Source organism: Conger conger, chromosome 6 (assembly GCF_963514075.1).
Source record: "Conger conger chromosome 6, fConCon1.1, whole genome shotgun sequence".
In the NCBI taxonomy this organism is placed as follows: Eukaryota; Metazoa; Chordata; class Actinopteri; order Anguilliformes; family Congridae; genus Conger; species Conger conger.
Genome location: NC_083765.1, coordinates 53,805,683 through 53,831,450, shown reverse-complemented (window position 1 = coordinate 53,831,450; position 25,768 = coordinate 53,805,683). Strand labels below are relative to the sequence as shown.

The 25,768-nt window shown below is 44.9% G+C and overlaps 1 protein-coding gene across 1 annotated transcript in view; it reads right to left on the bottom strand.

Annotated features, from left to right (window-relative positions):
- Window positions 1-12,813: 12,813 nt before the first annotated feature.
- Window positions 12,814-25,768, bottom strand: part of hcn4 (hyperpolarization activated cyclic nucleotide-gated potassium channel 4) — a 68,339-nt gene continuing 55,384 nt past the window's right edge. Inside the window, exons 6-8 of the mRNA XM_061246974.1 lie at window positions 25,414-25,654; window positions 19,411-19,575; window positions 12,814-14,297 (exon numbers count right to left, since the gene is read on the bottom strand). Of these exons, the coding sequence (XP_061102958.1) occupies window positions 12,814-14,297; window positions 19,411-19,575; window positions 25,414-25,654 (1,890 nt within the window). The remainder of the gene's footprint in view (window positions 14,298-19,410; window positions 19,576-25,413; window positions 25,655-25,768) is intronic.

Genomic DNA, 25,768 nt, shown 5'->3' with positions numbered 1-25,768 from the left:
CTTGCTGTCAAGGTCAGTGGAGGAGGAGTATCAGGATGGGGAGGAGAGGAGCTGTGAGTGGTGGGACTGATGGGTGGAGGTGGGAGGAGTGCGTTTGATGAATGTGGGGGAGAGAAACCTATAGCCAAGAGCAGTGTGTCATTCACCATTGTCAACAGAACACACCACCATTTTGTTTTCAGTTGTTTTCATTCTACTGGAGGGAGAAAGACATTGTCAAATCAAATAGTGGGAATTGGGGAAAAAGCCCTTTGAGAATCCTTTCAGAATTCACCATATCAAAACCCGCAGCATGCACTCTGGGCTGAGAGAGAGCCAGAGCTGGGTCTCGCTGGGAGAAGAGAGGACTGCAGCCAGGGAGAATGGAAATGCTTCAATTATCAGCTCAGATTTTCCTACCTCTTCCTCCTGTGTATAGATCTCATAGCACACAGGGTTCTGAATTAATGCATAGTACTCCATCTAGAAACATGTGACCTTAAGAGGGAGAGTATGACCTTCGGAGATACTTTAACCACTATGACCCACCCTCTTGGGGCGTGCACGCATTTATGAGGAACCGGGACTTCAGTGCAGGCTTCATTCAAGGCCTATTCAGGGATGTGGATGACCGAGAAAACCCTGAAGGACTCAAAATGTCCGTTAAGAGATGTATGGGTGTCAGATGCACACGAGTTGTGATTTTCCAGTGTAAATTGGCAGCCGAGCCAATTGCCACCACAGACGCCGCTCGCCCTGAACTACAAAATGACACCAATATGGACTGATTAGCACCAGTGGCAGGCGCAGGAAATGAAAAAGCCATCTGCTCTTTGTTCTGTCGTGGCCGTAACCAGACAGAGCCCTGGTGCTCTCTCTGCCTGACTGTATCAGAAACATCCGAAGGAGACTTATTTGGCACCATGGAAAAACTGATTAGGGTGCACTGTACTGAGCGTGTCACAATAAAGGCATGTAAAAAGGGTTTTCTCGCCGGCCGAACGCGTCGTTACCGTAACGGGAGGGGGCCGTCGTATCTGGAGGCCGGGAAGCCAGATTGCGTAACGAGCCTGACGATAGAACGCCGTCGCCCTGATGCAGACAGGCCGCGTGATAGCGGAGCGCGTGTCAAGTGGAGCGAGAAGATAGCGTGTCCTTCGATCGCGGGATGCGTCTTTGTGAACCGAACAATGGCGTGTGTCATCCAACACACAGTAAACTGATTAGTCGCAAACGTAACGTGTTGCCTGGCGAACGTTGGCGGCACCTCGCTCACAGGAGCTGTCTCCTCGTTCCGGAGGCAAGCCATTAAGCTTTCTGCACACTCGGATGCTCTCCACTCTTTATGCCCTGATGTAGGCCGTGGTATTTTTATCTGTCATCCCGTGGCGAGTGCGGCTCGCACAAGGGGAGGAAGGAGGGAGAGAAACGTGATGGAGATGTGTGCGTCTCCACTTCATGTGCCTCCCACCCCCACTATGGCTAACCCCGCAAAAGGAAGGTCCTACGCATTCAAATTTACAGTGCAACACTTCATTTTGGCTATGTTCACCAGGGCAAAGGTAGACTTGGATGAAATGTAACTGCTATTTGTTTTGTCAGTTAGGTGTTCTGTATCATGGTATCTTGTTGAATGTAAAGTCAGGTCATTTTTGTTGTCATTAATTAAGCCCTGAAAATACATTGGAATGATTTTTTTAATCAAATTAGGAAATTTCTTAGTATTATAAAATGCATAAATGGTGTTAACGCAGCAGGTGCTCACACAACACCCACGCACACACATACAGTACACACACCCATGCATATGCACATATACACTGGAAAAAAAAACAGAACAAAATATTTAATTTGCTAAGAGATCAACACTAGGGATATTATTAAACTAGGTTGTGTGTTTTTTATTGCATTCCCAGAAATATGAGCTGAAGTGCTTTCTTATGTTGGAATTATTTAAATCAAGTGGATGATTCCCTCAATGCAGTTGGGGTAATTCAACAAGGATTGTTCACAGTCAGTTAGTCATGCTATCTTACAAAGCTGCCAACATTCCCAAAAAGAGCAGCTCAGCCAAAGGAGAGAGCATGCATAATACACAAAATTGAAATAATAAAAGTCAATCACGGAAATGTCATGAAAGTAGGCTCATTTGCGGAATAAATGCGTTAAAGTGTTTTCACATCATTTACTTAAACATTTATTTGTGTTAATCTCTTCTTTTCACATCAACCTGACTCTAATATGTGTGAGCGTTTAATCCAGGAAGTAACAGGGTATACACCAAATGCACTCTCATCCCTTTCAATAAAGTCCTGTGATCAGTGGAATTTACTCAGAAATGTCCTGCTTCCCGCTGCATGACTTGGAGAAATTGGGGCCAGGTTAATCTGTTCTTTGAATAAGTAATCAAACAAAATGGCAGCAACGGAATGGGCCAAAAACAAAATACACGTGCATCGCTGACGACAAAGAATAGCATTATTCTCCAAGAAGAGGAAGCAAGAATGGACGTGTATAATAATCTGAACTCCTGTGCGGCTGGCTCATAACTGATGAAATATTTAGAGTTTAACCGTCTCTCCTTTCTTTAATCCCAGAGGCTGTGCCAGGATTAAAATAAAGAGTACTGGATGTTCAAAGACAGCCCCTCCCATCCTCAGTTTCTCTCTTCTGCCACCTCCTAATTTATGTTTCCACCATTTCTTTCTTTTGCCTCCTTTTCGCATTTGTCATCCCTTTCCCAAGCCATCTCTATCGCTGTTCCAGTGCCTTTCTCCTCTGCTGGCCTCCGTACTATTTCCTTTCATTCTACTGCTATACCCCTTTCACCTCCTCTTGCACATCTAAATCACATCCTCAGTCTTTCCCCCTTTTCCTCCCAAATCCTGCAACGGCTGCCAATGCCTTATGACTCTACCAGCCCACTTCAGGTGGGGGCCACGCACCTAAACAGACATATCTCAAATTCCAACATCAAAGGGTTTTGGTGTAACTTAACATGGCATAACATCACATAATGGCGAGAACTGTCACGTCCGTGTCCTTTTCTCATTTGTTTTTGCTTTTTTCTGTGTCTCTGTGCTTTACTCAGTGCTCCCTAGTCTTGCTGTTTTCTGTTTTGTGTCCTGTGTTCCTCTCTCTCTCTCTCTCTCTCTCTCTCTCTGTCTCTCTCTCTGTGGTTCGATCCCCAGTGTAGCCACAATAACATCTGTACAGCTGTTGGGCCCTTAAGCAAGGCCCTTAACCCTCCATTGCTGCAGGGGAGGACTGTCTCCTGCTTAGTCTGATCAACTGTAATCGCTCTGGATAAGAACGTCTGCCAAATGCCATTAATGTAATGTCTCATCATCTGTTCCTCAGCACCCACACATGTTGGTTGTGTAGTTCATTTTTGAGTGTATTCTAAACCCATCTGTTTGCCTTGTTTCTTTGCTAGTTCCTCTTACTTTGTACCTGCTTTTGCCTGTCATCTGTTTTGTTCTAGCCTCTGTTCCCCCTCTGGATTACCTGTTATTGAACTCTGTCTGTCTGATTCTTGGATTGCGTTCTCTGTAATGTTACACACCTGATTACCCTGGTTATACGTGTTTGCCTGGATATCAACCACTGCCTGCCTCCACTGTCTGTCTTATTAAAGCTGGCTGCTTTGCATTATCCCTGAGTCTGACTGGTCCTCCTGCCGCTAAAGTGTACATAATGCTTAGTTTACCTAAAAGCTACATAGTATCTACCGCTGCATCTAGCCTGGTCTTCAAAAATCCCCCATAGTTTCTGCCTCCAGTACATGACCTGGCAAGCTATTCCACAGTGACCAATCTCTGTGAGAAAAAAAAAAATGGGATAGAATAGATTATCCCTCCAGTAGACACGGCTAATCATTTTTAAAATGACTCATTCCTTCACCAATCACCTCACAGCCTGAACGGTAAGGCGACTGGAAATGATGACAGTTCTGGCCAATCCACAGATTGCAGCGGGTAGGCTATAACTGCAGGTCAAAGCTCGATTGTCATAATCCATTTACAGCTTGCGGCTATTTCCATCCGCTCCCTTTGTGTCTCCTGCTCAACACTTCTCCCCACCGCCACCGTTCTCTTCTTCTGCCCCCTCCCTCCTTCTTTCTGTTTCTCATTCACACTCTGTGGTCTTTGTCCCTGTCTTTCCCTGGCGTCTGCTAAAGAGGAGGTTATCTTTCTCTCCCCCCCCCCCCCAAGAGCATGTTGAAGTTGATGGCTTTCCTTTCTTCTGTTCCCAGACTCAGATTTAGGGATCTATTTTTGACTCGTCTTTATTGTTGGCAGCAACTACTGGAAGGAAAAAAAAAAAATCTTTGTGGGGAAACCTCATGCAGTTTGCTACTGTAGGGTAGCTACTCACTTAGCTCAACCGTAGCATACATTCGTTCAGCACAATCTACCACACACAGGACATCCACTATAATGGCATAACTGTGCACAAATGTGCAAGCAGTGTTTTGATTCTGATTCTTCTTATAACTTTGTAGAAATGTCCTTGAGCTTCCCTGGCCATCTTTGATGTTTACCGGGAGGTCATTGGTCCAAATCGGTTCAAATGCATATTCACTTTGAACTGCTGAAGAGTGCTGCTTCTTCATAGCTATCCCTGTGAGGGTATGGGCTACGTTGCATAGTAAATAGTTGTTTTTAACACGAGGAGATTAAATTAATGCCACTGGATTTTGACACATTCATAGCTTGTATTTCTCCAAATGGCTGGAGATTTCAGCTTCACGCAATGGGGTCACATTTGTCAGTTTGTTATGACCAATTTCCGTGAACCTCTTTCTCAGCAAATGGTCGCTGTGGCATTTGTGGAAAAACCTTAATTACAGAAGTCAGCCATGGAAGATTTGTTTATTTATTTATTTATTTATTTGTTTGCAAGAGAGAGCTCTGCACATGTATAATTGAGTTTACTGACAGATCATATGATTCTGCTTCTTCTTGGCACTGTATCCTGCCCAGTTTAAGTTTCTTAATTATTAATAAGGATAAAATGGCAGTTAAAAGGCAACTGCCATCAGTGTCTATGAAATGTTGCATCCTTTAGCAGTGATTAAAGCAAGAAAAGAATTGTGAGCCTGAAAAGTTGTCCAGGAGGAAAATTGTATAATGTATTTAATGAAGTATTATATGAATTTAAAACTGCTCTATGCCTGAAATCAGGCATGGTACCTGAGAACTTGTTTTACACAATACCATAATCATGTTTCTATATTTAAGTTAAATTTGATGATCTATGCAAATACAGTGCTTGTCTGACCCTTAATTGTGCCAATATTACTGTAATAATATTGCAATAAAATTGAAAGAATTTAATTAATTCTTACTGAAGGCTGGTGCGTTTAGAGTAAATATGAATATACATGAGATTTTTGAGTAACTATAAAGACATACAATAGCTTAGTCACAAGTCAGATAATTTAGAACCTTCAAATTTATACATTCAAAAATGAGTCATTTAACAGACCAAGATTTTCCCATGGATTTTGGAGAGATATGAAAACCTGGATGTTAAGGTCTCAGGAAAACGACACATGAAATTAGGATTAGGTTAACAATTCGAGTTGAGGAGTTGAAGCATTATCCACTGTGGATTAAAACACATGAAAAAAGGAAATTGGTCTGAAAAGTTTGAGGGGAAAATTTTGTCCCTTTCCTACCCAGTTGACACATTTGGTGTATCTTAGTTGGGTTTAGAACAAGCAGTTCTGGTACTATTCTTCTCTTTGCAACAGGAACAGCATGCCCAACATCAGTAAGGGTTAATAGTCTATGGACGAGTCAGTTATGGGGAAATAACTGCCATCAGTAATAAGGGCAGTTATTTCCTCATAACCGACTCGTTCATAGGGTATTATCCCACTTATGCCACAGCTAACTTGCCAAAGTAATGTAGTAATGGATTATTTATTTTTTGTTTAGAAATTTAGTTTGGTAATCAATATAGAGTAAATACTACAAGGGACGTAACTTACCTTCTTTGTGACAGTAAAAGTAAGGCTTCTCACAGTCCCTGCCGGCCACTGCCAGTGGTAGGGCTTGTTTAAAAATGAAGAATTCAGGAACAGTTAGCGCAACACCTCATATGCTCACTCAACCTGCCCGGTATAACTACAGGTTAATAAGCAAAGTAAACATTTCAGACTCCTGGTTCTCCTCCTGGGTCTTTTTCCAGCTCAATTAAACAGCTCTAGACCTGCTGTCTGGCAGTTTCCCAAAGTTATTTCAAACTCTTCTCCCCCTTTTCATGAAACCACTTGCAGGAACTGTTCATGAGCAATTGCCATTTTACAGAAATATGGACCCCTTTCAGTCCAAATATTAATCTGGTCACTTTTATCCAGCACTTTGTATGACTGATGCCCTTTACACCATAGGGTGAATATGCTACTTGATCTGCCAGCAGCCTTGGACAAAGTGGGCCAATAGGTCCTCCTATCTACACTCATCAAGTAGGGGATCTCATGACCTGCCCTGCTAGATTGCGGTTGCTAAGATACAGTGGCTTCATCTAGCCGTGTTCCCGCTGTTTTCATTCTGTACTGGAAATGTCTAACTCTCTGTAAGTGGTCCTGCTTTTCATGTTTGCAAAATAAATAAACAATGAATAATAACCGCTTTCCTGAGACTATATTCAGCACTGATCACTAAATTTTTCCTGATTCAACTGTGAAGCACTTAGTCTTACAAAGTCAATGACAATCTTCCTCATAGGAGTCAAAATCAACAGAGATGCCACACACTCACACATACACAGCGAATGTCCAACAAGAAATGGCTGTTCATCGTATTTTTATTTTGTACCTCTTAACATAATCCAGAGTGTGTGCTTATCAACAACCCAGTTCATTTATCTCTTCCTTCTCCCAGATACAGTGTTTTCCATAAATATTATAGTAGGATAAGTTCACTATAGGCAGCCAGCACAGTGTGATTAACACATTCCCTTATTGCTATTTCCCAGAGTTCTGATATTGACAGAGAAAAAAAATATATATTGATATCCATTGATCAATAGCAAAGCAGTCAAAAATACTGATCTCCTTCATTATTGAGTCTCTTCAGTAACGGGGAGGACTGTTTTCTGTTACAAAGCGGAGAATGAGTACCTTCTGATATAAATAAACATAGGCTAGTCCACACTCTCCAGTAAATTCTCAGTCTCATTGAAGATATTATTACTGCTAACAGTTACATTTAAAAGAAAAATCATAATACAATGATGATAAAAGGCAGAAACATAACATTTGCTGAGCTTCGCTTGTTCGCAATTTAAATACACTGGTGCTAGAATCAATCAAGGTTCTGAAATAAATGTAAAAAAAACAAAAAACTAAATATAATTCTGTAGCATAAATCAATAAATATTAACATCTAACACAAAGCAAATAAACACCAGAGTATGCGCTGCTTTGCAGTGGTTGAAAAAAGCTAGGAGCTCAGATTGCAGTTTTTCATACCGTAGTATAATCACACCTGGGCAAGAACAGTGTCATAAGGGACATGAAGACTTTTCTTTTTGGGGAGACTTCCAGTTCAACCGCAGCACCTTTAGATTTGAGTACTCATTCAGAAGTATCACCCATGGTGGTCTGACACGCTGATGAATTATGACACTGGTGTCTCACAGTCTTCCAGGTGAGCTTCGGTCTCTCGCACACTCCCTCCATCTCAACACGGAGCTGTAACAACCTGTTCCGCCTATGCCTTTGTTTAAAGAGCACCAAGGTCTATTCTTTGTCTCTTCACTGTTTATAAGTAGCTAGCAGTATTGCACTACTTGTAAGTATCATAAGGGCATGAAAATGAATGAGTGAATTAACCTTGGGGAAAGTGTACAAAATAATACTGTAAGCACACAGTCAATATCAATACTCAGGCTGATTTAATTCTTCCATTTGCTCAGTAGTAACCCAAACCGCCTTTAAAGTCATGGCACATCTTTCATTTTTGTTCAGAAATGGGGGACATAAATGCGTAAATGTGATTGATTTAAAATGTATAATTATTGATTCTGGAAACAAGAATGTTCTGCCATGTACATGGGAGAATGTACATGCCTGCACTAACTTCAGCTCCAAGTAAAATCTGCCACCAACCAGTAAATAACGAGCTTGTGGTGCATGATTGACACAAACAAATCGTCATTTCTCAGTTGTGGGGGGATGGAGGGGTGAGAAGCTGAAAATTTAAACCAAGAACGCGGACAAGATCCCTTAATCACCACTCCTGACTGCATTTCTGCTGGCACGTCTCATGTCACACCTCCCCAAAAATCACAGGCGAGCAGGAGGGATAAACACACAAATAAATAAATAAATAAAGAACGGAAAGGATTAGGCTCTGATACCAGGAAGATCCCCAGTGGAATGGAACGTGCTGTGCTACACAGTTCCTACGACTGTGGAGCAGGCAACGACTCAGCCACTGGAGCGGCTCCAGGTTTCCCCTCCTGTACTTATGATACAGCACGCTGCCAACGAAGACAACTGCCCACCACTGCTGCTTTACTTCCACTGTCTGCCAGCGTGCAAAGACCGTTCTCTCCCCAGCCAGTGTGCAGCAGGGCACTGAACTTACCCCGGTGTAGCTACAGCGACATAATAAAGAGGTGCCTGCCAAGAAAAACAAAACAAAAAATAAATAAAAATAAAACACGTCTCTGCTACTCTCAAACTGCTTGTTTTCCGTTTACTCAAGACCGTTCACTAGCTGACTGACAGCTGAAGACTCGACTGAATGGACGAATGCATCTTACACTCCCCGCCACAAAGTCAGAAAATATTTCAGCTCAGGTTTATGTCAGAGCATCCCTTTCTGTCCAAGGTCTAAACACAACACCTTTCAATTCATAAATAGTGCATCTGTAGCCTTATTCACGGTGTATTTCGTACGTATTTTGGACAGTGGTACAATTTCTGCTCTTTTGGCTCTGTGTTCCAGCTCCAGTAAAAACCTTTCATTTGAGGGTATTTACATCTACATTGGGATGCGTAGTTTTTATGGGACCAAAAGTAATTTCTGGAACATAAATTCTACCCCTGTCCAAATACATATGGACTGCACTGTGTCTCGTGTCATAGCATTCTCTCTCTTCTAAACCAGCATCCACATTCTCCTGTGTTCCCCAGGAATCTTCTCCAAGCCCCTCTAAACTAAATAGAAGCCTGACCTCCAAAAAAGTTCCACAGACGGTCAGGAACAATGATATGACACAGGCGGCTTGCCTTCATTGTCCCAGGAACAAACGCATCCTCCAACTCAGTATACCGGATGGCAAATCTGTCTGCCTTCACCCTGTGGCCGTCTGTCAAACCACATCACTCTTTCAATAGATCAGTGTCTCGTGGAATCTATCTCTCACTCTCTGAGACTCCCTCTCTCGACTCCCTCTCTGACACCAATACTTCAACAGAAGCCATTTGGCAAACGTCCCTCTCTTCCTCCCTCTGAACTTGTAAACTTATCACGGGCACATTACTTACTATAAATCGGTTCATTTTTAATTTTTGGACATTTGCTTATTTTTCGCATCAGTGCCGTTTTGCCATTGCCATGCTTTCTTGGGAAGCTTTGACAAATCTACTCGGCCTGCTGTCATTCCTTCCTGGCTGTCTGTCAGAAAAGAGCGACTTTTATGAAATTCAGGATGCCAGCCAAGCAGGTGCCAGGTGGCAGACAGACACTGACAGGGTATGAATATTTCAGAGGTTTTAGAGAGCAACACGCTTCAGTTAAAGACAACTTGTTAAATAACAACCAAACAGGGGAAAATGACAGAAACGATGCCCTTGGTTACAGCCCAGCCCACCAGCAAGCGGATCGGACAGCACTGGTTTGGCAGGCTGCAGCCTAGTGGCTAAGGTGCTTGACTGGGAGCTGGCGGGTTGGTGGTTCTAGCCCCAGTGTAGCCGTAATAAGATCTGTGCAGCTGTTGGGCCCTTGAGTAAGGCCCTTAACCCCACATTGGTCCAGGGGGGGATTGGCCCCCACCTAGTCTAATCATCTGTAGATCACCTTGGATAAAAGTTAAGTAACTGTACGACTGCACAGGATTTCCTTTGGTCTTGGCTATGCTCCCACAGACCCCCACAGCCGGGGAGTCCATGCTAATTTAATAACTACAGTAACTGTATACATGACCGGTCACCGGCTTGCAGCAATGAACAGAAGGTGTGGCATGTCTGCTACACACAGGTTTTCAACATGACAGGCAGGTTGGTCGTGTTATCAGTTAGCTCAGAAAAACTGCAGTGAAAACACAGGAAATATACTGCACACTCTGCTGTTAACAAAATCACGTAAATGACCAAATTGGAAAGTGCGCTGGGTGCCAGACCTGGGTCAAACATGTAATTATTTTGGTTTCAAATATGTTTCTGTGCTCAATCGATCTTGCCTGGTACAATTGAGCCAACCAAGAGGACCAGAAGACTGGGCGTGCACGTTTTGAGAGTATTTCATAGGTTCCAATTCTCCAGACAAGCTCAGTAAAGCGTAGAAAAATATTTGTATCCAACACAATTACATGTTTGACCCAGGTCTGGCGGGTGCCCTATCTTTTCCTTCACCTCAGGAGAGTTGCCGTTACTGCAACCAAGCCCCAAAGGCGAGTCTACAGTCCATCGCCCATACTGTCTTCACGCCCGCTCACTGAAATCTGTACACCAATCACGCGCACGGAAGTGACACATGACCAAACAACTTTGTACATCTCCACAGTGTGGAAACTGCGATGCAGGCATGGCTGCATAGCCTTTAGCTGAGTCATGAGTCACTGTGTACTTTTTCCTACTGACCAAACTGACCGGGCAGATCTTGGCTAGCAGAGGTCAAAGTTCAGGCTAAAAGCGAGCTTCTGGCTTTTTACATTAGGATGCTTTTTCTGAATGGCTGCACATGAATCTGATGTGGAAAGTTCTGCCTGGCAGGTGAGATTATCCTCCTACTAATGATATGTAGCAGACCTGGGTCAACCATGTAGCTTTTCTATGCTTTGCCGAGTTATCTGGTGTATTGGAACCTATGGAATACTCTCAAAAAGTGTAAACACCACCTTTTGGTCCTCTTGGTTGGCTCAATTGCAGCAATTGTAGAGGCAAGATCAATCAGATGCAGAAATGTATTTGAATCCAAAACAATTATATTATTGATCGGGGTCTGGTATAATGACATGGGGAATCTGTTTCCACTAGTTAAGTGCTGTAGCTTATTGATTAATGATTGCTCAATCAACAAATTGAAATAATTCATCATGGCTCAGGTAGACGGCAGAATTACCTTGGGCATCTAAATAATTATTCCAAAGACAGATCCGCTTGCTTCAAGACTTTCTGACTCTTCTCCATATCTGTGCTCCATGATCATTTAAGGTGTGTCCTTTCACACTGGTGTGATACAAACTTTGATCGAGAAAACGGTCCCCGGCCATAATATAAAAATGATAAGTTATCTATGTATACATTCATCATATTTCACTCAAACTGATACTCAATGGGTATGTTTTTGTTGATATGTAATAGCAGCTACTTTCAGTGATGCACAAAACTGAGTACAGCACCTGTTCAGTATCATCAAGTGGTTACATGTGACCTTTAAACGATGCCAAATATATATTCGTATTGCAGATAAAATGTATTCTGCTTTCTTTGTGTCACAGAAATGTTGTATAGTGGTCACAATGGCACGTGTGACCACTCAGATTTACTCTTTATTCTCTACGGAAATATTTTAAGAGTGGGGGTTGGAGGGGAGGGGGCATGAATGTATACAAGGCTACACAAAAACTTTGATGGAAGTCCTGTTTTGTGAAAAGGCAAATCTCTGCTTGGAAGGTCGGGGAAGGCCATGGCTTATAAAAGCCAGTTCTCATCATTCTAGTTAGCAGAAGCCCACACACACATACATACGAACACACACACATGCGCACACACACAAACACACACACACGGGCAAGCACAAATGCACACAAATACACAAGACTTATTTGCTTTGCGCCCTTAACAGCAGCTACATGAACTTGGAAGACAGTGTGAATTTGTAAGATACTGCCAAATGCAGAGCAGCCAGTCAACCTGCTAGATCAGCTTTTTTTCTTCTTTACCTATAACATCTAGGGTCTGCAAGCCCCTGTGGATAGATCTGATATTACCACAACATTGTTGTAAAAACATGTAGGACAACAAGAGCTGGATTATCTACTCCCGGAGCAATCCTTTTTGGTTTCCTTCTAATCCTCAAATTTCTTATCAACCCTGGAAGATTTTGCAAAGTCTGTAATATCTATAAATAAAATGTAAATAAAATATATAAATGCAAGGATCAACTATAGGTGATCCAAAATGTGAAAACACAGTCATACTAATGTGATAAATGTCATTGGGAAAAAAAACATAATGTATCATGTGCAGGTTTTAGTGCATAGATCCCTGCAAAAAGTACAATTTGTTTCTATGAACTATCCGATGACACCCCTGTTGGTTCATTTGGCATAGACAGATAACAATGAATGAAATCAGGGGCCTCACCTGAATCAATATCATCTCACACCCTCCTATCACTGGATACAAAATATTCATAAATATCAGGTTATATATTTTTACGGAAAGGAAGAGGGAAAAGCAAAAATAAAGTGTGTAAACTAGATCTCTAAGTCACCTGGTTAAGCTTTTTGTTCTCTTTAAAATCACAGTTTTAATATTACTAAAATAACTCAATTTAAACACAGTGAAGTCTAGGAATCTGGGGGAAAACATCACATTAAAGATTGTTTCTTTCAGTCTTTCAGGGTACAGGAGGGTGTGATTGAACCTCACAAATTGGAGGGAAGTTTAGAGCGAACAAACTCTTGTTCGGACGAACGGGCGGGAGAGTCTCTCCGGGGAGGCAGGGCCGGGGACACCCCTGGGGAACAAGTCTGAGGTAAAGATCCGGAGGACGTTTTCCTCGGAAGAGTCACGTGCCCCGGGATGCTGCTATAGGGTTTGCTCGCGAATGTCGGCGAGGAGAACGGCGAGAAGCGGGAGGCCGACTCCTCAGAGGGTCGCAAGGCCTGGGCCAGCTCCTGGGGCAGGGAGGGGTGGGAGGTGGAGAGGAGTCTCAGGTCCCGGGAGAAGCAGCCCAGGGAGGGCTCACCCCCGGGTCTGGGCCTGCTGAGGAGCTGGGCCGGGCAGGAGTTCTGCGGCGTCAGCAGCGAGCTGAGCGACCCGCTGGCGCTCGAGGGGCTGCTGTACTGGAACGTTCTCCCCGCCGCCGGGCTTTGGGTGGTGGGGCTCGGGGCCAGCGGGGTGCAACAGGGCGACGCGCTGCCCGAGCTGTACTGGGCCAGGGAGGCCAGGGCGGACTGCTCCTGGAAGGGCTGCGGGAGGAAGCCCGACTGCAGGCCTTGGAGGCTGTCCTGAGATCCCGCCGCTGCCTGGCTCCTCCCGGACGACAGGGAGCCGGAGGAGGGCGTGTGGAAGAGGTTTAGACCGCTCGACGTCCTGCCCCCGCCCGCAAACTGCTGCAGGGACCCTACCTGCGGAGGTGCGGGCGGAGGCGGCTGCAGGTGACCGAGAGCGGGGCCGGATGAGACGGAGGTCAGGGGACTGCCGACTCCACCCGAAGCGGCTCCACCCGACACGGCTCCACCAGAGGCGGCTCCAGCTGCCTCTTGCTGGAAGAGACTGGCGAAAGGCGGGGTGGAGCAGGAGAAGGACTCCCGCTTCTGGAGCTGGCGGTGGAGCTGGGCGGCGCTGGAGGTCAGGGAGTCGCGGAGGCTGAAGGGAGGCGTGGAGCTGGTGCCGGGACCCAGCTGTGAGTTGCTGGAGGAGGCCTGCTGGCCCAAAGCCGATGTCATGTGGTGGGCTCGGAAAGAAGCCAGCAGGGGGGTGTCCGCTCCAGGGTGGGGCTTGGAGGGGGTGCCGAAGGGAGAGTCTCCAGCCGAACTGGGCCCGGCGGAGGCAGGCACCACCGAGTGAAGCCTCTTCAGGCGGCCGGGAGGATCCTTAAGGGAGCCCAGCATGGACACCGGCGGGCGGAACAGGGTGGCGGGGAGGTGCGGGTGGTGGGTCAAAGCTATGGCGACCGAGGTGGTGGCAGCGGCGGCTTGGAGGGGGGCCTGGATGAGGGGCGCCCAGATGACGGGCGTGGGGGAGGGGGGGGCAGGGGGCGGAGCAGTGTGGAGGAGGTGAGCGCAGTGGGCCATGTCGCGGTCGTGCTGTACGATCTGCTGGATGATCTCGTTCTCCTGGTAGTTGAAGACGCCCGAGCTGAGGTCGTGCTGGACCTTGTGCTGCAGGATGGAGTTCTTCTTGCCTGGAAGGTCAAACAGTCGACACAAACGCGCGGTCATGAGCGGATGAGTTCTGGCACCGCAAGCCATTACTCTTTTCAGCAAGTGAAACTACACAAAAGCTTGTGAACGTGAAATGAAGAGCAATGGATGCTATCGCTCTCCCATAGGAAACATATTGCTCATAGGTTGCAAACTGAACTTACATTCATACATTGAATATTACTTAAGAAACCTAGATGCAAGTGAAATGTTTGTGGCTGCAGGAGTGAATACTTTCCAAGCTGTGTATGAATGTATTTGCCGGCTTAATGACTCTGAAAATGAAATCATTCTGGTCTTATCAAACATAAGGTTTAGTACCACACGTTATCAATCCCAGCTGTGGAGACATTGGTACAGGTATATATATTTTGAACGATGATGTCGCTTTTTATGACCTCTTGTATGTAATTCATTGTATGTATGTCATCTTGAGTCTGAACTAAAGTTTGAATTGAATTGAATTACACCCACAGTAGTGCATAACAGGTGCTATATCACAGTGTGTAATATTATGAACAATCAACAGCATAGTGAGTTAACCTCCAGATTGGACATTATCCCAGATTCAGTCAACATTTTCCTAAACAATGGCATTCACAGAGAAGGGGGAGGGATAAACAATGTTGTGGTTTGAGGGTGTTGCTGCAATTCCTCCCTTGACCGTCATAGGATTACCTATTGTACCTTTCGGTCAAAGTAAGGGTAAATGATGACTATTGGATGGATATTATTAAATGGAGTTGATGATTTCACACTTGCAGACAGCCACTTTCCTCGGCAACAGTGCTTGGTGGGTCTGCAGTGTTTTGTGTGCTCACTCTTGCTCTACCACTCATATAACAGTGTCTTTTTAGTGAGTTCAGAGATATGTTAAAGAGAACTGTCCACCAATGACAGGATGAGGGTGTCCACATCCATATTGTCAAGGGCTTCTTTGTGGACCTGGATGAAGTTAATGGGAATACAGTTTCTTAAATTAGACAGATCTGCTTGGTTCTCTCACGTTATAGGCTGTTCAAAAATACATGCTTTGATGGACAGCTCGATAAGCTAAACCCATTATTAATCATACTGCAGCCTACGCCACTGTTCTGTATGGTCCTAGTTAGCTACAGCTGGGTAGCTCACTAAAGACAGTGGTAAAGTAAGACAATACTGTCTCTCAGACCTTCTTCATATGAACAACTCAGATGGATGTACGTATCAACCACTGTCATCATATAATCAGTTACACTCACCATTACTACATCACCCTGAACCATCAGTGTTACGAAAACCCCCACATAATTAATATATCATTTCACCTTACCTGGTACTGTTCATTCTCGCTCCCCACTTATTTCCAGTAATTACCCTCTTATGAACACCCCCCGTCTACTGAATTCTCTCTAATAGCCCCTGAGCCGTTTCATTTGAATGAATTATTTATTCATGGTCATATCACATAACCATGCTATAATAACACCATATCATTATGGTGATGAACATTCTTGCCCACCTTATAAATGTGTAAATTGTGTGATACTATAGTGCAGATAATATATTATGATATACTGCATTCCTAAAAGACTACAGTGACTGATATGCACTAAAAATACCCTGTAATATATTCAAATAATACCCCCTAATATATGAAATTAAAGTAAAATACTGTTTGTTGCCGTTTCAGAAAATCTCCCTCCCTCATGTAATACAGGTTTTCACATGCAAATGAGTACACAATGATTCTGGTCTTAAATATGCAGATGAATGCACAGCGACTTCTAGCGGGTTTTTGAGGACGCGTTAACTAGTTTCCGACTGGACTCAAGGCCTCAGCTCCTGCTGGTGCAGGAACAGAAGCAAGACACAGGGCCAGTTTATACAGCATAGTGTTGGCTAAAATGTTCAGAAGAGCAGGAGTTCATTAAAATGTGTTATACTAAAGTACAGATGAGAGAGAAGGGTGTCTCCAAGCAAATGCCTCACAAAAAGGAGGGTATTCCCAAGAAAGCATGAAGTACACAGGAGTACTTCACCTATGGAGGGAGGGCAACTGTTGGATGACCATTACTAGAGGGTCCACGCGTGGGAGTGCTGAACCAGTCAAGGGCTCATCCGCACAGCCAAATGGCGCAAAGCCAATCCATTTGACGATGACAGCGTGAATTCCCCATGTCAAAAATGGGCTGGGAGTTTGCATTACCCAATTCGAGAGCTTACTGTACAAGCCTTGCAGGGATCACATAAAACTCAGTTTTTACCCTGCTGTTTTCCCTGCATGCTCAGTTTGAATCCTCCACCATTGATGAAAATAGAGGCGAGGGGAAGATATTACAGCAAAACGGTAAATAGATTTAGCAAGGCAAAGATCACTGTCACAATCTCAGATATCAGAACAGACAATCACAGGGCGCTTTGGGCAGTCAGACAAGCCAGATTGCCCAGGGGCTGTTAAGAATATAATTAATTAGCGGAGCGCTGCGGTTTGAGAACGACTTCATTACTTCGGGGGCTTTCGGAAAAGGTGAGCACCGTTTATTTACCTGTTCAGAGTAACCACGCCCTGCGAAGCCAGGAGGGACGCACTCGGGCAAACGGTGATCCTGGCCACCGACAGTGAAGGCCGCCATTTTGTCTCGAAAAAAGAAACCCAGCAGCATCTTTATTCTGAGCCGCCGAAGCACGAGCTCCGGCCAAAAATATCCGGGCCGCCGCTTCACCGCGATAACGGCATGCAAATGCATTCAGAGGTCTGGGACCTGTCTGCCTGACAGCCGGGAGACAGAATGAGTGCGTGGAAATGGTGAGGGGCCGAACCTGTCTGTCAGACGGACAGAGCGCGCTCGCGAAGGAGGGGGGCGTCTCTTCACTGATATTTAGGACGGCGTCTCCCGTCATTTTTCATTAGCTTTGGTCACGGCCTCGCGGGGAGAGCTCGTGGGCGTGTTGCCGCGTCTGGGTCCTGCTGTCCTGCAGGTTACTGAGTTACCTTCCAGTGAGAAACGGGCTCGCACCTGCAGCCGCAAGGCGAATTAACTCCTTGGCCGAAATCGTGACTTTAATTTAACAATCAGGAAGCGAGGTGTGACAAAAAAAATACCCAACTACGCCTCCAGCCCTCCAGGACGACAGACGTTCTTCTTTGGCGCGTCTAATCAGACTTGTATTGGACAACCTGGCAGCAGAAACACAGCGAGTTGTGAGGTTGTTTATACACAAGCGGGAAAATGGAGAAAGAGCAGGAGGCCGAGCTTCACACAAGCTGTGGCAAGCGTTCGCTCTCTGATACCTTCTGTTTACATATTTTTTAGATTTGCCAATATTTACGTCTGAATTAAACAGTTAGAATTTAAATGTGAAAGCCTGTTGTCGTATACTCTCTATCACCCTTCTGGCTGTCGTTACCACTGCTCTTGCTATGAAATAAAAATGAATAATGTGAAAACAACACATGCATTTTAACGCCTGTGTTTCTCTGTTTTGCCTGCGCTTTGCATATGCTACGGTGACTCACAGCGGCATACAGTGACTGCACCTGGGCACAAGCCTCTCTTTGAACAGGGACGGCTGCTGAGATGAAAATTGAGGAGGCAGAAAATATCCCCTCATACTGATTATTGGTCTCAACTTGTCTTAAATAATTTTCCTTGATTAACTACAGGATTAAGTTACAGAGTACTCGAGACCGGCGGGTGTAGTCAGTTTTCTTCAATTAGGTAACGCTTTTTATTTATGCCCAAAATTGTGCCCATTTCAAATGATGCTTTTAAACATTGTGGATACCTGTAGTTACGCTTTGTTTTTCACACTCAAGGCAAGGAATAATCAAGGCAAAGATCTACAATTTTGTAATTAAAACAAACACAGGTTAGATATGAAGCATTAATTGCAACACAGTAGTTAAGAGAGTAGTTTTTTGTAAGCTTTTTTGTGTACTTACTGAATAAAACATATTTTTTAAATGTAGTTCACATTTCTAAATTAAATTTCTTATTTAATCTCCCTAACATGGCGTGATGAAGAAACGGTGCGCTTATTATTATTCAGATTATTCATATCATTGGCAAACATATTAGTAAAGGAATCATTGAAAACAGGTCAAGGGATGTTTTCTGCCTCCTCAATTTTTAGCTCAGCTGCCACCACTGTATTTCAATAAATCAGAGCACCAATGGCTCCTGGGTAAAATCCAAAATGTCCACCCCCTGGCAGAGCCCACAGAAGCAGATGTGCCCAGGGAAATGTGAGTGGGGCAGAGGTATCTCTGCCAATGTAGCACATCTGTCTACTGGCCTCACTACACAGCTGGACACAGTAGCCTCTCTCCCTGAGTACAAAGCACTCACCAGTTGGAGCGTTGCGGTTTCCCGGTAATTTACAGAGCTGTTCATTTACGGACATGTCGCTCGAGCTACTCAACCGACAACTCAGCTGTTCCTCGCAGCCAGAAATACATTTGTGTGTGATCGGTGCGTTCTGTTTGTGCTCGTTGGGTGCCCAGTACATGGTCGGTTTATGCTTAGTGTGTACTAGCCATACCATTCTGTTTTCCTGGTCATAGCAGTTTACGTCCTCTTAACCTTCAGTCATCATGTCAGTCATATCAAGGCATCATATCAATCATATCAAGGCATCTAATACACATGTCAGCAATCAATCATATCAAGGCATCTAATACATATGTCAGCAGTCAGCACGAGTGGCAGTTTCATAGGGAGAAAAATATCCCACAGATGAAAGATTAATTAGATGCACCACCAAAACAATGCTATGACCAGATTAGTCTTTGCTTGTTACTTGAAAACCAGAAAAGAAAAAAAAAAACTTCAAACTAACACTTCAATGTATGAGGTCAAATCTATGTGATGACAATGTTCTAGAACAATTAATTTAGAATAAAAAAAAAAAAACATCCTAAGAAAACCTTCAAACCTTCAAAACCCATCTTACTCTTCTGGGTTTAACCTGATAAAGACCTACCTGGTTACAGTGTTGCCCTTGTGGTACTGATAATTAATTCCCATTAGAAGCATTAAGACCCACAGCACCTGGGATCCTTTGTCATCCGCTGACCTCGATTCCCAAAGGTAGGGCGGCGCGTTCTCTCACCTATGCGGTCCAAGCGGTCCAAAGCCACCGTCTCGAAGGCCCTCCTCATCATGGGGAACTCCTCCAGGACCTCGTTGAAGTTGTCCACGGAGAGCGAGTACAGGCGGCAGTAGGTGTCTGCCCGAACGCTGGCTGTTCTCCGGCCCCGCGTCAGCAAACATATCTCTGCGGCAGGCACAGGGGACAGGGGGAATCAGAGCCACCCAGTCCCAAGCAGCAAACATATCTCTGTGGCAGGCACAGGGGACAGGGGGAATCAGAGCCACCCAGTCCCAAGCAGCAAACATATCTCTGTGGCAGGCACAGGGGACAGGGGGAATCAGAGCCACCCAGTCCCAAGCAGCAAACATATCTCTGTGGCAGGCACAGGGTACAGGGGGAATCAGGGCCACCCAGTCCCAAGCAGCAAACATATCTCTGCGGCAGGCACAGGGGACAGGGGGAATCAGAGCCACTCTGTCCAAAGCAGCAAACGCCAGATTGAATTCAAGCAGCGAGCATCGCTACGTGACACACCGACAATAAATCAGCACTCAATCTGCCGGGGATAAATCACTCGCCGGCTGCCTTTTGAAGGAGCCGCGCGAAAGATGGATCCCCGGAGATTTATGCCACGCATTCGCACCTGCGCACACGCACGCGCAGAGACACACCGCTCCATCACAGACTTTGCAAACTCAAGCAAAAGGTTTATTACCCTGTACACTTTATATTTTGCACGTAATTATACTGGATGTGAATCACTCCCCTTCATACATATTCAAGGGAAAAATGGGACACTAACCCATTACTTTGTTTCTAAATAGAATACATACCTGTACAAACACCTCAGCCCAGTGTCATGACAAATGCGTACCTCTGAGCATTCTTTCGCAGAGCCATGGTTAAGTTCTCACAGGTACACGTTGCTGCTGTTTGTCCACTGAGGGCGGTAAAGACTGCTAAGGAATGTAACATTAAGATCATTTTTTAAATCGACCGGAACTTCTCATTTTTACATATTAGGCAGACTAAAGTCACGTGGTCATCGTGTGAATTTAACAACAGAACCTCAGATTAATCAAGAAAATTAGCAAATATATAAATTAAGATTGCCTTTTCCCAAACCCACCGGACCTGCCTGCTTGAGTCGTTTCTATTTAATACAGTTCAGAGGTACGTATTTGCCATGGGACTGAGTAGCAGCATGTATATAGCATTTTGGCATGAAAAATATGTATTTTCTGAAATCCCCAGGGGAAGTGCTTAATGCAGTTCTCCAGGCTTATAGGTTTGGCAGGCCTCTCCCCTCCTGCCAGACCCCAGGAATGATGCTCAGTCTAACAGGCTGTCCTGAGGCTCCATGTCGTGCTGGCTGTGTGCTGGGTGTCTGCTGGGGGTGTGCTGGGTGTGTGCTGGAGGAGTGTTGGGTGTATGCTGGGTGCGTGCTAGGTGTGTGCTGGGTGTGTGCTTGGGGTATGCTGAGGGTGCGCTGGGGGGTATGCTGAAGGTATGCTGGGGGTGTGCTGAGGGTGAGCTGGGGGTGAGCTGAGGATATGCTGAGACTGACTGTGAGTGCTGCTTAGAGCAGGGTAGGGCCATGCTCCCCTGCTCCGTTACGATCGAGGATCACTTTCATTTTGAAGGACTGCGTAAAGACAGAGTGTCCTTTTTATCGATTTTCATTCCAGAACAGAACATGCTCTTCCAGTGGTGCTCTGTAAAGGCCTTAGAGTACAATGTCCTGTTTAATCATTTTCATTTGAAAGTAGTGTTCTTTCTGATCCATTAGAACTGGAGAGTCCATTATATTTGCACTGATAAAAAAGAACTGATTTTTTTTCTTCTTTTTTTCTTTCTTTTAGAACAGGGGTATCCTTTTTCAACCTTATTTATTTGTACTGTACGTCTTGTACTGTGACAAACCGGAATGTCCAATGCTTCCACCTTAACTGGGTTTCTGGAGCTGTAGGTGCCATTTGCGTTGCCGGTCCTTTGGGGTACTTGCTGCTCCCCCCCCCCCCCACTCAGCAGCAGGCTGTCAGTGGGTAATCCCTGCAGGGGAAGGCCGTATCGGTTGGGCTAAATCCCCGCTCGGCCTGGCTCTGTGGCTGAAGTGAATGCTGTGGATCTGTGACACTGAGCCCCGTTGAGCCTTTCCGGCCTTATCTTGATGTCTTTAGAGGGGGGGGATGTGAAGAGCGACAACGGCCGAACACTCGGAGCTGAACGCCGGGCAGCCGAGCGCCGAGCTGGGCGTCCAGAGCTTAGCGCCTCGCAGGAGGGCGGTGGTTTCTGGCTTAAAGTTGCGGGTCGATTCAGGAGAAGATTGCCCCCTCGAATGTAGCGCAGTGCATGAGCTGTGTTTGACCTTTGCAGAAAGGAAAATACCCAACACGCAACAAGCCAGCGAAATAAAATAGGATCAAATAGGTGCTCTACAACCAGGACAAATAGACTATATAAGACTTCTCACCCGGACAACTTCACAGCGACTAGCCTGGAATAAGAGACCCACACAGAGCTCAGACAAATCCACTTTCTGGACAGGAGAGAGTTGACGTTTCGATGTCAGACAACGTCTTCCTCAGAGCCAAAAACTGTGTTTGACCTTCTGCCCTAAGAACATAAATACCGATGAAACCTGAACGTATGTTCTGGCTTTGCCATCCACTGTGCGTTTTTCTGTTCAGATTAGGGATGTTAAACAACCGAAATGATTGATCTTATCTGAGTGATATGTTATCACTTTTCTCAACAAATTTCCCCAGGTTTGCGAGTAGCTTCAAAAAGTTGAATGTACATCTGTGATTTTGGTGTCAAATAAAATAATGTTGAACAACCAGCACATCACCTGCCTACGCTAATCATTTGTCACACAATTCCATCACTAGAATATGCATTTATATATATTTAGGTGTAATTTAACCCATAACCCTAGCCACTCTAGCGGTAGTGTCTTTAACCTAACTGTGCAGTTTTTTTAATTTACAAAATAGTACTAATTTCCACTGCATACAGTAGCAAAAAAAACAAGCTTCAAAAAGATGCCAGCATTGAAGTTTGCATCATAACTTTGCATCCCTCCCAGTGTTGGGGATCTGATTTGGAATGGCCAGTGTACAGTAGTAAGTGCATTATGCGGGGGTAGCTCACTCCTGTCAGGGTTGATCTCTGTCCCAGGTGGAGTCCCCCGGCCTTCCCAGTGTACACATGCTAACCTTTTACCCACCGGAACAGGGAAGCTTAATTCCTCATGACATTATGCGAGCTGTCATGGGGAATGTGAGCGGTTTGTGTGCGCTACAGGGGTGTTTGTCTGTGTGTGTCTGTGTGTGTGCATGTGTGTATGTGTGTGTGTATCTCTGAGTGTGTGTGTGCGCTGTATGCGTGTGTGTGCGCGTATGAGTGTGTCTGTGTGTGTGCATGTGCGTATGTGTGTGTGTGTAATGTATGCGGGTGTGTGTATGTGTTTTCATGCGTGTGTGTATGCCTGCGTGTGTGTGTATGTGTGTGTGTGTGTGTGTGTCTGTGTTGCGGGGGCTTGTGTCCGACATTTTTATATGACACAACATGATTGTGTACTTTGTGGTTTTTGTTGGCTTGCTTGCTTTATCTCCAGTCCGAATACTACAAAACCACAAAAACACCACAGTTTTACAACTTGTTTGCCAAAAGACATTTCTCTTCATCTCTCCGCTGGAGGAATGAGGATAATGTAAAAAGGCCGAGGGCATTGCTCCTTCCTTCGGGGACTCCTGTCTGAAATAGCAGCCCCACAGGGCCTCCGGAGAGCCGGGCTGCGGAGTCAGCATGGAGGCCAGACAGGGTGTAGACAGGGTGTAGACAGGGTGTAGACAGCTCTCCGTACGGCTTTATGGGATCACGGCACCTTGTTGAGTGTGTGCTGACCTCGAACTGAGCCCAGGGGTACGGAAATGAGAGAGAGCGACAAATCCCCGGCTTTCACCCCTCCCCCTTCCCCCAACTCAGAACGCCGACAAAAATCTAATCCCAGAACTTCAATCAGAGCTGCCTCATGATAAACGCCCACAATCAACAACCGCAAAACTGTCACAACAGTTTTTTTTCCGCTATTAATTTTAAGCTCCCTGAGAAACTCACAGAAAGCAACCAAATTTGGAGGTGACAAAAGAAAAGCTGAATGGAAAAACAGTAGGCCTATAGGAAAGTGTATCTTGAGTAAAGGGATTCTGGATTATTTAAGGGCACTTCCTATATGCAAAAGGTTTGTAAAAACAATATATATGCTTTTTAGTATGTTTTACTAAATGAAACATAGAAACATATTTATTCTCACATGATTATGGCCCCTTTAATGTAGTGTAATGACTGTCAAACAACTAGTGACTTCATGCAAGAATTATATATGCCAGTTCCAAAACATACTGTATAGTTATTTTATATTTTATGTATACTCCATATGGGTTTCTTGTATGTTTTTTTTTTTTCTACAAAATGTTTCCACATGGTTAAACACAACTCTAATGCATTCTCAGGAAAGGTCAAGGAAATGTCACCACAGAGGAGAAAATAGGACTTATTTCATTTAACACTTATTTTTTTAGACTTCTGCTGCTGTCAGCTTCAACCAGTCTGGCCCTTCTCCTCTGACCTCTCTCATTAACAACTGCACTCACATTAAGTGTGCCCCCAAACCAAGCCAAATTCTATTGCCAAATAAAGCATGAGACCCGCTTCTCTCAAGCTACATTTTGCCCCCAACATACATTCGAAGCAGTTCCTCTTATATGCCAGCCCATTCTCACACGTGCTCCTATGTTGAATAATGAATCCTCTGTGCGTATGTGTGTATGTGTGTGTGTGTGTGTGTGTGTGTGTGTTTGTGTGGGCGGCATACGGAGGTTGTGGAACTGTGGGAGATCTCTGAGTGCCAGAGAGAGGCCCTGCTAAATGCAGCTCCATGTGTGCTTCCTGTAACGCTCACCTGAGATTTCACTTCCTTATTCGCTGGGATCGTAGCGATACTGACCGCCTGCCGTGAAATCTGTTCCCCGCGCGTGCGACAATTACGGAGATTTAAGTAAACGAAGGGCTAGGTCATAGCTTGGTGCTACACCCATCCCCCACGTAGCATCATATCTAAAATAACCCTTGGCTGCCGTATGGGTTTGAAACAAGAAAAGCACACATATTCAAAGAGCTGGGAAGCCCCCAACAGTACATATCCGAGGCCTAAAATCCCATTGATTCTGTTCCAAAGTCCAGGGCACTTGCAGTGGTGCTTTAGGGTGATAACATTTAAATTTAGGTCCAAATCATATTTTTTAAAAGAGCGATGAATAAAATGTCCGTCCCTGTCCTCAGGCACTGACCACGATTGGGGCGCGGGGCCCCTTTGCATGAAATGTTGATTAATGTCGGCACCGTCTGAGATGGATTGCTTGCCATCTTCCTATTATTTCCCATGAGCTACTCAACGCGGGGGCAGAGAGATCATTCAGTGCAGAGAAGCCTTAATTAAACTTAGACAGTTGGGTCATGTGCTGTTAAATTGCCTCCCTTTATTGCTTAAATGGTGCATTTTAAAACGATAGGGGGCTTATTTATGGAAAAATAGTGTTTGGGGGATGCACATTATCTCTCATGCACATTTTCAGCTGTGATCTGGACACAGCTGCATGGATTTTTATATTCTATTTTATATTAAAGCACTGAATGGAAGGCCTGAAATAAGGTCTCTTTGAACATTTGCTCCACTCACAGGCTCCACTTTGAACATACGGCGGTCATGGGATGGATTGGCATGTTAACTTAAAGAACAAAGAAAACAAGGAAAACCATTAACTGAATCTAGTCTACACCCTTTCCACTGCACATTCAATTTAACGTACTGCAAAAAGACAGCCTTGGTAAACAGATGATTACACTAGAGAATTTCCAGCCCTTGAGAAATATAAATTGTCTTTGCTATCAAATGCAAACTGTAGCCATAGCCAACCCCAAAAGGAACAAAAGGACATCAAGGTTAGCACCCCTTACCCCCAAAGTAGGAGCCGTCGGACAGCTTGGTCTCCTTGTTGCCTTTGGTCAGCACGCTCACCACCCCGTGCTGGATGAAGTACATCTTCTTGCCGATGGTGCCCTCTCTAATGATGTAGTCTCCAGGCTGGAAGACCTCGAACCGTAACTTTGTCAACATGGAGGTCACAAAATTAGGATCCGCATTGGCAAACAGGGGCATCGAAGCCACCAGCTTCCGACAATTGAAGTTGATGATTTCCTGTGGACAGAAAGAAAATCAATTAGGCTTAGTTTACAAGGCACACAGAGCTCTGGATTCTTGCCTGCAGGTTTCATTAGATCAGGAATGTCCAAAACCTTTGTTCTAGCACAG